The sequence below is a fragment of the Mustela putorius genome, unplaced genomic scaffold (assembly GCF_011764305.1).
Source record: "Mustela putorius furo isolate JIRA1106 unplaced genomic scaffold, ASM1176430v1.1 tig00003901_pilon_pilon_pilon, whole genome shotgun sequence".
Lineage (NCBI taxonomy): Eukaryota > Metazoa > Chordata > Mammalia > Carnivora > Mustelidae > Mustela > Mustela putorius.
Genome location: NW_025422049.1, coordinates 17,747,315 through 17,761,612, shown reverse-complemented (window position 1 = coordinate 17,761,612; position 14,298 = coordinate 17,747,315). Strand labels below are relative to the sequence as shown.

General features: G+C 43.0%; 1 protein-coding gene across 3 annotated transcripts in view; it reads left to right on the top strand.

Moving 5' to 3' along the window:
• The window catches only part of ATG4A (autophagy related 4A cysteine peptidase), a 50,992-nt gene that overhangs the window by 24,279 nt on the left and 12,415 nt on the right, over positions 1-14,298 (top strand). For 2 of the 3 annotated variants that reach the window (XM_013064839.2, XM_013064844.2), the window contains exons 2-6: positions 7,654-7,764; positions 9,167-9,238; positions 11,356-11,454; positions 13,840-13,941; positions 14,121-14,193. In XM_013064839.2, the coding sequence (XP_012920293.1) occupies positions 7,654-7,764; positions 9,167-9,238; positions 11,356-11,454; positions 13,840-13,941; positions 14,121-14,193 (457 nt within the window). Of the gene's footprint in view, positions 1-7,653; positions 7,765-9,166; positions 9,239-11,355; positions 11,455-13,839; positions 13,942-14,120; positions 14,194-14,298 lie in introns of those variants that run through there. The other variant, XM_013064843.2, reaches the window with a different exon arrangement.

Genomic DNA, 14,298 nt, shown 5'->3' with positions numbered 1-14,298 from the left:
ATTCCTTAGCAGTTCATGCATGGAATCCCATTTCTTCATGGGTGTTTCTAAATGTGCTTCAGTCAGCAGAAAACAGACAATAATTTGTCCTGAAATGAGAACAACAAAAATATACTTAAAGAGGCAATGAGTTTTTTTAAAAAATCCCTTTAAAGATTTATTTATTTTTATTTTAGAGCGGCAGGGGAGGAGCAGAGGGAAAGGAAGAGAGAGAATCTCAAGCAGACTCCCCGCTGAGTGCAGAGCCAGAGGCAGGGCTCGATCTCATGACCCTGAGGTCACGACCTGAGCTGAAATCAAGAGTCGGAGGCTTAACTCACTGAACCACCCAGGCACCCTAAAAAGAATCACTTTAAAGGAAAACCAGAGAGTCCAATTTTGCATTTCATTTGATTCTTACCACCATTATCAGTAGGATGAATTGACCAAAATCTGTAAGAAATGTTCTATTTTGTGGGGCCAAGTTATTTATGGTCCAGTTGGTTTTTCTAGCTGTAGAGGGTACTGCCATTTCTCAGTCACTAAACAATGGTCCCTCGGCAACTGGACTGGTTATCCCTTTGTGGACTTGCCCTGAAATTTGTCAGGCACAGCCTCCTGCTCTCCACCACCACCAGCACCAGTCAGTTAAATAGAATCTCCTTAAGTCATAAAGTCCCACTGAAGCCTAACCCTTTGGTTAAGATTCTGCATTGTAAGTCTAAAATGATAAATGTTTCCTTGGGGTGCCAAAGTTTATAGTGGTGTAGAGAAACCCTTATGTCTTTTGCACTATTTGACAGCCCAGCATCTCTAGGATTTGATTTGCTGAATACATTCAAGAAAACTTGCTGTTTGGGACGTGATAGTCCCTCTTGAAATGATGAGGATTGTTGTCCAGTTCTCTATTTTCTAGGTCCTTGGTTGTCAGGAAAGCAGGGCAGTGGGAGGGAGAGAAATGCAGATGGGAAGGGCCTGTGCCTGGGTGGGCAGAGGCTTGCGAGGCCAGAACACTAAGTGGACCCAGAAGGAGGAGGATGAAGGCACATTTTAGGCTGACTTTGTTGTTTTGAATTCTGCCTGCCTCCCGAGGCTCTGCTAATCCACCTGCTGTCTGCCATGTCCCTCTTCATAATCCCCGTGCAGGTTGACTTCCTCCACTTTTTTTTTTTTTTAACCCTGTCCTTCTTCTGTCAACCAAACCCATGAGTCCTACATGTTCTGGTTAGATCACACTTTATCTCCCTACCCCACATCTTGTTTTTCTGCTCCAATTTAATCATCCACACTTCCAAATTGCAGGTTATTTTTGTCTTCCTCCCTCCCTCTCTCTCTCTGTATCTCTCTTTCTCTCTCTCCGCCCCCCCCACCAGCCCCACCCCACATTCAGTTGCTTGCCAAATCCTTTTGATGTTCCCTCAACCAGGAATTTCTTCCCTTCCCCCTTCCCACTTATAACTCATTTCTATTAAGGCTCAGCTCAGATACTACCTTCTCTAGGTTGTAGAAGGCCCACTCACCCCCAAGTTGGAATTAATCATTTGTTGCCTTCTGTGTCGCTTTCTTTCTTTATGGAATTATATTTGACACACAATAAATCTATTAGTTTCAGGTGTATAGCCTAGTATTTGAATGTTTTTGATATTTTGATATAATTTATGAAATAATCACCTCGATAGGCCTAATTACCATCTGTCACTGTACAAAGTTATCCCAATATTATTGACTATATTCCTTATGTTGTATATTACATCACTTTCCTTTATTATAGTACTTATTGTTATTAGTTGTTTCCAGACCTACCCTCTCCACTAGATTAAAAGCTTTTGGAAGATGGATGCTACGGCTCAGTGATGTTTTAGCCTCTGTGCACATGGTAGGTACTCAGTAAAAGTTTATGGAATTAATATATTAATGAATATTCAACCCCTACCATACCTATCTTCTTAGATTTTTTTTAATGTTTTTGAAGCTGTTACTTGACAGTATATTAAATATGTATGTACTGCTGAGAAGGCTGTTCTAGAATCAGCAGTATTCTGGCATGCCTTTAAAATCAGGTGGCCTATAAGGAAGATGTGCCATAGTATCTCAGGCGCTTTCTGGCCCTGAGATTCTGTTACCATGAGATTTCACTTTCGAGAATTTGCGTTGTTTGTAGGACACAAGCCCCACAGAATCTAGGAGCCCTCATGTAAAAGCGTCTCTGGGAAGTACTATCAGAAAATGTATCATTATAAGTGACTCTTAATCTCACAAAACAAACTGAAGGTTGCTGGGGGGAGGGGGGTCAGGAGAAGGGGGGTGGGGTTATGGACACTGGGGAGGGTATGTGCTATGGTGAGTGCTGTGAAGTGTGTAAACCTGGCGATTCACAGATCTGTACCCCTGGGGATAAAAATATATTATATGTTTATAAAAAATAAAAAATTTTAAAAAATGGATCATTCAAAGCCATTTTCTCATTTGCTTGCAATTTTGTGAAATAACCCTTAGAAATCTGGTCAATGACTAGAAAACATATTAAAGTAAGACATAGCAGAAATGGCTGAGTGAGGGCCTCTGAAAATTCTGTCTATAATAGCAATGAAAAAAAAATGGAAAAAAATGGCCAGAATCAACCTTTTCAGGACTGTAGACATTTACCAAAGGCTTGCAACAGTCTGGGTAGTATTTATTCAAGTAAAGCAGCTGCATTTTGGTAAGAATAATAAGCTTTGTGGTGTTTTCACTTGCCCTATGCCCATCCCTTGCTCTCAAGCCCTATAGGAGTCTTGAGAATTTAGAGCTTCTAATTGCAGGGAAAGCCAGGAGCCTGACAGCCATTGTAGGACACAGAATGGAGTTGGAGTTCCTGTAAAGCCACATTTTTATTTTATTTTTAAAAAGACTGTGTTGATTTATTTGAGAGAAAAAGAAAGAGAGAGAGAGAGGAGGAGGAGCAGGGTAAGGGGCAGGGAGAGAAGGAAAAGCAGACTCCCTGCTGAGCAGGGAGCCTGACATGGGGCTTGATCCCAGGAACCCAAGGTCATGACCTGAGCCAAAGGCAGATACTTAACCAAATGAGTCACACAGGCACTCCAAGCCTCATTTTCAAAGAATTGTCATTATTTGATCTTTCTGATGGTTCCTTGGAAGACCCCACTTGCAAGACTGTATTTATTTGCCCTTACCTGGAATGGCAGCGGCTTTTTTTTTTAATTAAACTATTAGAGGTGCAGACACTATGGAAAACAGTATGGAGGTTCCTCAAAAATTAAAAATAGAAATATCATATGATCCAGTAATTCCACTTCTGGGCATTTACCTGAAGTAAAAACAAAACAAAAACAAACAAAACATTAATTAGAAAAGATATATGCACCCCTGTGTTTGTTATAGCATCATTTACACTAGCCAAGATATGGAAGGAAGCCCACTGTCCATCAGTAGGTGAAAGGATAAAGTGTGTGTGTGTGTGTGTGTGTGTGTGTGTGTAATGGAATATTACTCAACTATAAAAACAAATGAAATCTTGCCATTTGTGACAACATGGATGGATCTAGAGGGTATTAAGTTAAATGAAATAAGTCAGGCAGAGAAAGATAGATATGATAAAATTTCACTTGTATGTGGAATCTAAAAAACAAAACAAGCAAACAAACCAAGAACAGACTCATAATTACAGAGAAGAAACTGGTGGTTGCTAGAGGGAAAAATGGTGAGGGAATTGGGAAAACAGGTGAAGGGGATTAAGAGGTATAAACTTCCAGTTATAAAATAAATAAGTCATGGGGACTCGAAGTATAGCCTAGGGAATATAGTCAATAGTCAATTACAATATTGTAATGATTTTATATGGTGACAGATGGTGACTACACTGATTGTGGTGACCATTGAGTAATATATATATTGTCAAATCTCTGTGTTGTATACCTAGAACTAATATAGTATTGTATGTTAGCTCTATTTCAGTTGAAAGTAAAATGATCAAATGAAAAACTATTATAGAGGCCATTGATTAACTTCATAGCTGGCTGAGGCAGTAGATAACTGGAAAGCTTAAAAGAAAAAGCTAAGGAATAACGTGTTCATTGGAGCTTGGAAAGTTTGGGCATACCCCTGGGAATCTAGAAGACTATATGCATGCTCAGGGCCATGTACATTCCTACTGTTGTGTGCATGCTGAGGAAAGAACTGACGGGGCTTTAAGCTTTCACTCTGGCTGGTTCCAAGCTCTGCACAAGGGAACACTAAGGCAGAGTTACCCACTGGCTGGCTGAATGTTGAAGGCATGTCCCAACATGTACACAGAGCCTCTTGGCCAAGACTGGGAGACTTGCTGGTTCAGAAGTTTAAGGCATCTTGGTTCAGTTATTAGCTGACCACTAAGCCAACCCAGCAGAGACTCCAGTGCAATAATCATTATAATCATTATTAAAGTAAAATGGAACAGAGTGAAGCCTGTTGTTCATCAGACCTTGTAGAAGCAAATTCTTGGTCCGCCCAACTGCAGTCTTTGTAGCTCTGTCTGTATAGTTTCTATCGCTTTCAACGGGCTGAAAGGGCAGGAAAATCATATGGGGATGATGTTCTTGTTGTTTTTAAGGCAAGATAAAGGTAGTTTATGAAAAAAAATTAAAGGATTGTGTTATTCAGAAGTGATTCTGTTGGAAAATGAGACTTCACTTCTGCACCTCAGTGATGTCTTGGTCTGCTTCTTCATTGCGCTGAATTCTCCTGGTGGACGACCCTATTCCCCTTTCCTCACCAGACTCTCTTGAATATACCCTCCTCATGTTACTGCTCTTTGCTTCTGTTAATCTTATCTTCTGCTGTGGCTTTCATTTGCTTCATCCATGTACCTTCATCTGGGTCTGGCTATAGCCTGACACACTGCATTCTGGGAGTCCATCTTCTAAGGGGAGAATCGGGAAGAATAGAGATGGTAATGACCTTCTTTCTGGCCCAAGAAGGGCTGAATAGCAAGGGAACAATTCTTTGGTGATCATTTTGGTCAGGGCCATCCCAAATGAAGCAACACAGTTCTTACAGGCTTTAAGGGGGTGTACTAATTTGACCAGATGGCTGGGCCATGACTCACTGAGACAGGATTGGATATAGAGAAACGTTTTTGTTTTTTGTTTTTTGTTTTCCTAGCCAGTACTAAAAAAAGACCCAAGGCTTATATGCATACATGCTGTACATTCATCCAGTGCTGCTCTTCCTCACCCCTGCCAAAGGAATGCCAAACAGGCTGCCCCTTTCCTGCACTCCTCTTGGGCTCCTTATTTTCTGACTCTGTTTCTAGGCTACACTGGGTGTTCATTTTAACCTGGTTTCTCCTGCCTGTGAGGGGTAAAGAGTAGGGTGGGAAGGTACACAGTGTGACTTACACCACCTCAGTCCACTACCTCCTGGGGATGGCCTGACCTGGTGGTCATTTTTAGCCTGGTATTTCCTGGGCCTGGGCCAGGGGCCGAGGCCAGTGGCAGAAAGGGTAAGATGGCACAGGTTCCCTGGCAGATTCTGCAGTGATGAGCGTTCGCTAGGGAACAAAATGGCTGCCTCATTTCTAACCCCTTCAGGTTTGAAATACTGCCGGAGACTCTAACCTTAATGATTAAAACATCCTGAGGAGAAAAGCTACTTAAATCCCTGAAAGATTGGGCTTCTGTAATAAGTTTCAAGAAAGGTGATATCCCTGGGTAGTCAATATTTTTCTAAAATATTAACTTCCAGATTGTAACTTCAGTTTGCACAAATTATACAAAATAAAACTTTAGCCTCCAACCAAGTATTTTGAGCAGGTGAACCTGTTTTCATGATCATATGGGACTCGTTTATATTTAGGAACATTTATTTCTATGAAAACAGCATGCTTCTGCCTCAGAAAACAAAGCCAAAAGTAAACAATCCATCCTTTCAAGTGGGTTAAACATATCTCATAATGTCATTTTTACAGGAAAACTGTTCCCATGGGGCTCGCAGGGACTGCTTTGGGAGAGTCCCTGCAGCTGCTTGGAGCTAGGGCCCCTACTCTCTCTGAGCTCCCTTCCCCACAGGGGTCAGGGAGCCTCCAAGAGCTCAGAGGAGAAGGCATGTATTAGCTGTCTTAGCTTTGAACTTGCAGTGCATTGAAATATGAGCTATGAAATGTACTATCAATTTGGTTTCTCTGGTTATAGGTTAAAATAGGTTTTTGTGGGCTATCTTGGAAACTTATTTACCACCTACAATATTATTTTATCTCAGAAAATTGCTTAAAGAGAACTTTTGAGATAGGACCCCTTCATAAGTCATTCTAAACTCTTTGAGCAGACTCCTTCCCCACAAGAGATACAAAAGTGAATTTTACTTCATCCCACATTATGTGGTCCCAAGTTCTGAGAGTCTGGCCCATGAATTGCAAAGATTAATTATGTCTTTTTCAGTCACTTTATCATGAGAGATCACCACAGGCATCTGTGAATCTCAAGAACAAGTTATTTTTATCTTCAACTTAAAGATCCTTCTCTGCAGAAGTCATATGTGAATAAAATGGCAAATAAAAGTACTGTGAAAAGAAGGGCCATCTGTACCCCAATGTTCATAGCAGCAATGGCCACAGTCGCCAAACTGTGGAAAGAACCAAGATGCCCTTCAACAAAAGAATGGATAAGGAAGATGTGGTCCATATATACTATGGAGTATTATGCCTCCATCAGAAAGGATGAATACCCAACTTTTGTATCAACATGGACAGGACTGGAGGAGATTATGCTGAGTGAAATAAGTCAAGCAGAGTCAATTATCCTATGGTTTCACTTATTTGTGGAGCATAACAAATAACATGGAGGACAAGGGGAGATGGAGAGGAGAAGGGAATTGAGGGAAATTGGAAGGGGAGATGAACCATGAGAGACTATGGACTCTGAAAAACAACCTGAGGGTTTTGAAGGGGCAGGGGGTGGGAAGTTGGGGAAGCCAGGTGGTGAGTATTATGGAGGGCACGTATTGCATGGAACACTGGGTGTGGTGCATAAACAATGAATTCTGTTACAATGAAAAGAAATTAAATTTTAAAAAGAATTTTAAAAAATAAAGTCTATTAAAAATGAAAAAAAAAAGAATGAGAAAAAAAAAGTACTTTGAAAATATCTGGGCTTCCAGCTGGAATCTTACATTTTCACAGCTGTGTAATCTTCCATGTTTGTCATAGCTCTTTCCAAAGCCACAAGCCACTTGAAACCTCACAGTGTCCCCTGTGACGTGAGCAAGAGTTGGGTATGCAAGCATTAGGTGAGATAAAGGATGCAAGATAAAGCATTAGGTATCACCGTATTACCTCGACACACTCCTGCTAGGAGAAGCTAGCTAAGTGGCTATTTACAAGAAAGACCCCATGACAAAAAGGTTCTGAAATGACCATCACTAAATATTCAGAGATGGTACCAAACGGGACCACGAGAAAGGGAAGGTGGGTATAGGTGGTCAAAGGGAAGTTGGGTATAGGTTCTCATAGCATTGAGAAATCCCTCTACTAGAGGATTTTGAGGCTTCCTGAGTGTCTTTGTTCCTCAAAGAAAAGGATTTGCTTCCACACGATTCAGGCCAATGACCTTCCACCTTCAGAATGGAGGGAATAATCAGTAAGCCACAGAAGCGAACCCTCTCCGTCACATTTTGCTGTAAGTTTCTCTCCTCTTCTTTCAGTTTTATCCAGGTATGAAAACCAGATTACTATTTTTGCTGACCACTTAGAAGAATTTCCAGATACAGATGAGCTGGTATGGATCTTGGGGAAACCGCATCTCCTCAAAACGGGTAAGGTTTGGTAGCATTTGTCTGTGAGAACGCAAATGAGGTGGGTGCCTGAGGTTAAGGTCCCAATCATTTTTCCTTATTGGGTTGGTGGAATGTTACTTTGGTTACAGTTAATGTCACTCTTAGGTGGATGTATAGACCTTGCAGCCAGAGGAATTCAAGCCTCAAACCCTTTGCCTGCATAGATTGCTTCCAAGGCCCCAAGAGTCCTGGGTGGTGGGAGCGGGGGGAGAGTTCATATGGTCACAAGTGTTGGTATGATTTGAAAAAAGCCAGAAGTATTTTTATTCTTTTCTTAAAGGAGAACCACTGACTTCTGTAAGCCTTGGGTTTCATAAATCATGCCCTCACTCCTAGTATCACTGACCAGTACTTAGTCTGCAATGCCTGGACTGCATACTTCCCATTCCCCTTGTGTCCTTTTCTGTCTAGATTCAAAATGCTGCCACCTAGGGGACTCCTAATCAGCCTATGGCTGTTAGAAACTCACATGCTAAGGGGTCTTCTTCTAGCTGTCGATCTTCGCTGACGGTCAGCACTGTCTCAGTGTAGTCTGACCTTGTATGGAACTTTTAGCCACCACAGCTAGGTGGGAAGGAGGCTGAGATATTTCTTCCCTACCCTTGTATACTTACAGATTGGGGAATTCCTTTTCCCTAACACTGCTAACAACCCAGCACCCAGTTGAAGCCTGAGCTTGGAGAGAGTCAACTCTGCTTTTTCTGTTTATCTGAGGAGAGACCCTCTTGGAAGGCCTTAGCATTGAGGAGGAGATAGGAAGGAGCTGATCACAATGCAAGAAATGCTTTGAAGAAACACACAAAAGCACTTGTGTTGTTCTGTATCCATTTAGATTACAATGCCAGTTGTAGTAGGTAGTATGGACACAATTTAATTACTTAATTTGCTTAGCGGGTATCTCTTCTTTTTAGGTAAACACATGTACATGCACACACACATGCGCATGCCCCCCTCTCATCCCTCCCCGCCCCTGCCACCATTTTAGATAATGGACAGCGGGTACCAGTGAGAGATCCAACCAACTGTCAACATTCAGGCAGGGGCTGATTGCCTTGCTTGCGGGTTATCCTTGCTTTTCCTATTCCTCGTCTTTTGGCCGTGCTCCCAGTGTTAGTATCTGCCAGGGCCATGTCGCTCTATTAGAAGGAGACAAGGAACCACCCGGGGGGCCAGTAGCTCTGGTCAAAACCTAGGTGAGGAGGAATGCTGAAATTACTTGGATAAGATAAGACTGCGTTGCCTCCGAACTTCTCTAGCCCCCTTGCAATAGTACTGACCAGTCGGTTATTTGAAAATGAGTTGGCTGCTGGCCCAGAAATCAAAAGTAGATATCTTTAGATGGGATATGGTGATTTAATTGTAATTTCACATTTAATTACAGAAAAATCTAAGCTGTTGTCTGATATAAGTGCTCGCCTATGGTTTACATACAGAAGGAAATTTTCACCAATTGGTAGGTATATCGTTTGTTGTGCTGTGCTTTCTTCCTTGTAGATCACTTGCCTGAGGTTATCAGTGACTTCACAGAAATCTCAGAATTAACAGCTCACTGTGGTGAAGACGGGCTTTAGGGGAATAAATAAGTCTTAAACTTTATTCGGAATTATTCAGAAGTTTCATGCCAAAGCGCCTCATTGTGTATGGTTCCTTGGTGTTAAGGTATAACACCATTATACTTTTGAGTCCAGCTCTAAGAGTTCAGGCACCAGATTACATTCCTTGTTTTATTTCCAGGAACAAGAAGAAAGTCAAACCTCTAATTTGGGTAATATTTACTAAATTATAATCCACTTCTCTGTAGACCTATGCAATCATTAAAGACAATTATACCTTGAAAGAAAGACAAGAAATCCTTTGTTTTCTTCCCCGTATGAAATGAAAGCACCTTGCCCCTGCAGGATGAATTATTATAGATTTCCTTGGAACTAATGATAGGCTGTGAGAGTACTACCTGCTGTCTAGGAAAACAGGACGGGTCAATAAGCTAAGAGAATAAGTTCCCCTTAGAGAAAATCTGTTTGTGAGTAGGGTGGCCTATTCCTGGTATCATGGCCCTGTAGGCAAAGAGTATCAAATCCAAATCGTAGAAGCGTTTCCCTAAGAGAAAAATCTCTCTGACTGATTTTGATGCAGGCCTGGACCTAGGAACTGGAGTGAAATCCTCTTTTCCAATAAGTGCCCCAAACCCAAGTCCACATGGATGGTGTTTGCACTCCACAAGAAGTGTTCAAGCAGGAAAACAAACCAAAGAACAATCTTTAGTACCCGGTGGTTTTGAACTGTTAACTTTCTCTAGGTGAAGAGATCTTCACAAGGCTTGAGAACATTTGCAGTTCAACTCTGACAACGTTTTGCCAATTGACGATCTCCTCTTTATGTGGGCCTCACTGCATCCTTCCTGTACTAACGTGGCCTATAATCCCACCATTAGCAATAGCCAAAGGGCTTCCCCTTCCGGTTGATGGGTTGGCTCAATCTTCCCCATCTTGCTATAGCAACTTTCCTTTAGTCCCTACAACCATAGGAAAAGGGTGGTCCCCTATGGCCCACTTGTCTTATGAGGCCGATGACCCTTCTTAAAGTCAGTCTGGTGAAGTGGTGCCCATAGCATCGTTTTACACGTCCACGTTGGAGGGGGATGGAAAACAATGAAAGCAGGATGTCTCCTCTGCCTTCCAAGTTATCTGATTTCACTGGTACCTTGAAAAAGGATATTGAGCTCAGGCTGGCCACCTATGTGGGATTTTCGTTACGTCAAGCATCCTTAAATTGAACCTATTGTCTTACTTCATTTATTAACTGGTTTTAGGCCTTTTAAAGATGTGACCCATTTCTCATTCATTAGTAGCATATTTAATGATGGCCATGTCCTGAGTGGATTGTAGAACACTTTCACAGATATTTTCTCCTTTAGTGTTCACAGTATCCCCCAGTGGTAGGCGGGGTATGTGTTGTTGTTCCCAGTCTATGTCCAAGACTTGGATCAGGCACCTAGAGACAGACAGTCCTTCTGATGCCCAATCTAAGACTCTTTCCTCTATTTTATGTTGTCCTTCTTGCTGCTCAGATCTTCCTAATGTGTGTTTCTCATAGTCTCTCAGAGAGACTCTCACAGAGCCTTCCAGATCTCTTTGACCAAGCTGATGATTCCCTTTTGGTAGCACTGATTCCTTAACTAAGGTTAAGACTGGATTCCCTGAGAAGGGAGCCGAGCAAAGCCAAGTTTGGTCAGGCAAATAATGATGTGGCTTGGGTTAGCAGTGGTGGTCATACCCGGCCATCATCTACCACAACTGTGGGCACACCGCATGGGACGTCTCAGGGGAGAAGACATAAGGGGCAGGTTTTGTCCATTTGTTGGTTTTGTCTTTGGCCATAGAAACCGTTTCGGTTAACTCCACGTCCCCTTTGCAACTCCTGCCCTCTACCAAACCCTGCTGGCTGGCTGGCTGTCTCTCTTGCCACAGAGTCTGTGTGTCTGTCTGTCTTATATGATTCCCACACATGCTGATGTTTCAGGAGAAGGCATCTGAGGGACCTCACAGTCATTCCCATCCGTTTTGCCAACAGGGGGGACGGGCCCTTCATCAGACGCTGGCTGGGGATGTATGCTACGCTGTGGACAAATGATGCTGGCTCAGGCCCTGATCTGCAGACACTTGGGAAGGGGTGAGTTAAATGGGTCCCCCCTTGGAGGCCTCCACGGTACCACTGCCTGCTGGTGGCTTAGCAGTGGGGCCGAAGTTCAGGAACAGTCAGCAACAGAGCTGAGGGTCCTCCAGTGCTCTCTGCAAGCCCCAGTGACGGGGCTGACAGGTCACTAAAGCCTCCCACAAGAAGGAAACAGCCGGCATTTCCTCGTGACTCACCAAGCCTGAGAGTGATTTTCCTGGGACAGAATTGAACAGGGAGGCAGGTGTGTCATTCAGAGTTTCCATCTTCACTATTGTTCCAGTGAGTCCTTAAACAGGTCAGATAACAAAGGGAGCAGGAAGAAGGGTGTGGCGGGTGGGCTGTTTCTTGACCTACTTTAAAATGTCCACCCAGTGAGGGACGGAAGACCCAAAGGAAGTGCCTGATGAGGGAGCTGGAGCTATTTTCATTTGGGTTTGCCGAGAATGTCCATTTGGTGATGAAGGGATCCTTAAATTAGCTTTCTCAGGAGGCCGATTAATTAAGAACCTTCCAGTGATCTTCGCTGAAGCCCTCGAGTCTTGCATTCTTAAGCCATATGCATGCTTCCCTGTGAGCATCTGGAGGATGACCTTGACTGGGTGCCTGTGAAGGCACTTGGGTGAAAGCTGGTTTTGACCTGGGGATGAGGGAGTAAAAGGACTCCTTGGACAAGATCTTACCTGCTGAGCTCATTGGCTGTGGCTCCCTGAGATTCCTTCCTCCCCCAGTGCACCTTCACCAAAGCAGGCAGTGGGCAGGGGACGTGGGGGGAGGGGGCACCTAGGGAGGTTTTAGGGCTTTGAGGCCTTCTCTTCAGGGTTTAGAATAACCTGATCCTGCTTCCCCTGGGGAGTATCATAATTCCAGTTTTACAGATGAAGAAACTGAGGCTCAAGAAGTAAGGTGACTTGGCCAGGGTCAAACAGAAAAAGCATGGATTGTAGAATAGAAAAAGGCAGGTCTCCTGACTCTTTGGCCAGTGATGTCTCTACCGTATGCATCCAGCTTGGAGCAGGTCCACTCTCTTTAACTTCCCATGTATAAAACACAGCAAGATGACGCTCCTGGAATGAATTTTGTTGGAGGCAGATGAGAAAGTCATAAAACCCCACAGTCAGCAGTCTCAGTTGTTTTAACAGAAAAGCAAACAGCAGAGAGAATTTGGAAATTGATCTTGCTGCTGAAATAAATTCAAAGATGTAATTTTGTACAGAAGTGTTTTAGAGTGCCTCCTATTCACTTCATAATTAAGGCGGAGTGCACGCTTATCCCTGTCATCGGTCAATATTTAGTGGTTCTTAGCAGCCAGCTAATCAGGATTTCCCCAGACTTGGACAATTCGGTAGCAAATGAAAAAGAAAGAGAGAGAAGTTGAATGGAGTTCACCCTCTGAAGACGGTGCTACCTACAAAGTTTAAAACTTTTATTTCAGAACTATTAGAAGCAAAGAGATCAGAGACTGGAGATAATGGCCTTCCACTTCAAGAATACTTTAGTCGTAAAGTTATTAAACTATGTCTAAAACCTCAGGAGAGAAGTTAGTGTCTCGGAAGCCAACTAAACCCCAGAGAGCTGTCCCATGAGACGGAGTTCCTAGAGCAGAGGGAATGGGAGAAGCACATCCTGTCTATGGTAGTGATTATGGAGAATTTTTGTTGTTGTCTAGAGTCCTGGGATAAATAGGCTCTGGGGCATGTGGGGGGCCATGCCTCAGGCAGAGAGGGAATTCCTGTAGATGTAATTATTTGGGTTTTGGTCACAAAGAAGCTTTGAGCACTTGATAGGAAAGGTGTTTGTTTTGCCAAAAGTCCATGTGGACTTTTTCAAGGTTGTGTAAAAATGGCTGCATACCAATTTTTTTGAGCTTCCTTAGTCACGAATTGTATCTGTTCTCCTGCGCACTGTTGTGTGTCTGAATAGCACTTCCCCTACGAAACTCTTTTGGCAATGCTGCCAAAATATACCAGTGAAGGCCGTTGTTGTCTGTGTGGAGATGAGACAGTATGGCGTCAGGGTGATAAAAGGATACACTTCCGCGTTTTGTGACGACCTCCTACTCGTGGAGTAGATGATCAGAAAAGCCTTTTCTGACCTTGTTTTTGTGTAATATTTATCTAGCATCAGCCCTTGTGCTAAGTCAATTCCTTGATCAACTCTTTGTTTTGCTTTTACTTTACACCCCCTGAGACCTTGAAAGTAGTATCTCCAGATGTCTTTGTCATCAAAATTGAAGTTACTTAGGAATGTTCTAACTCCACGGCCCCTGCCTTCTAGCTGCAACTCCTTCGTTTTCCTTCTAACCTCATAGTTATGGCAAGAGTGCAGAGAGGTAATAAGCAGGTATAAAAATGACTTTAACTCATTTTTTTTCCTTCAAAGACTGGAACTGGGAGAAACAAAAAGAACAACCCAAAGAATACCAACGGATCCTCCAGTGCTTCTTAGATAGAAAGGACTGTTGCTACTCTATCCATCAAATGGGTGAGGTCACATCGCTGGTTTTAAGACAATGTCTGTACCCATTGCTTTCATCCCCTGCCTTATATGTGGTTCTGCGAAGTTGTCCATCTGCTTAATTATTTATGCAAGGAATTAGGAACTTGTGGTGTGCTGGAAGAACTTTTGCTGATGTCTTTTCTTTCTCCCTCAATTAAAAACAGCGCAAATGGGTGTAGGAGAAGGGAAGTCAATTGGCGAATGGTTTGGACCAAATACAGTTGCACAGGTGTTAAAGTAAGTGAGTCTGGTGTCCGCCTTACTGTACTGTCTCCTATGCCTCCCTCTTCTGCCTACTCCACGTTCCTATCAGTCTAGCTCTTCTTGCCATGCCACTGAGCC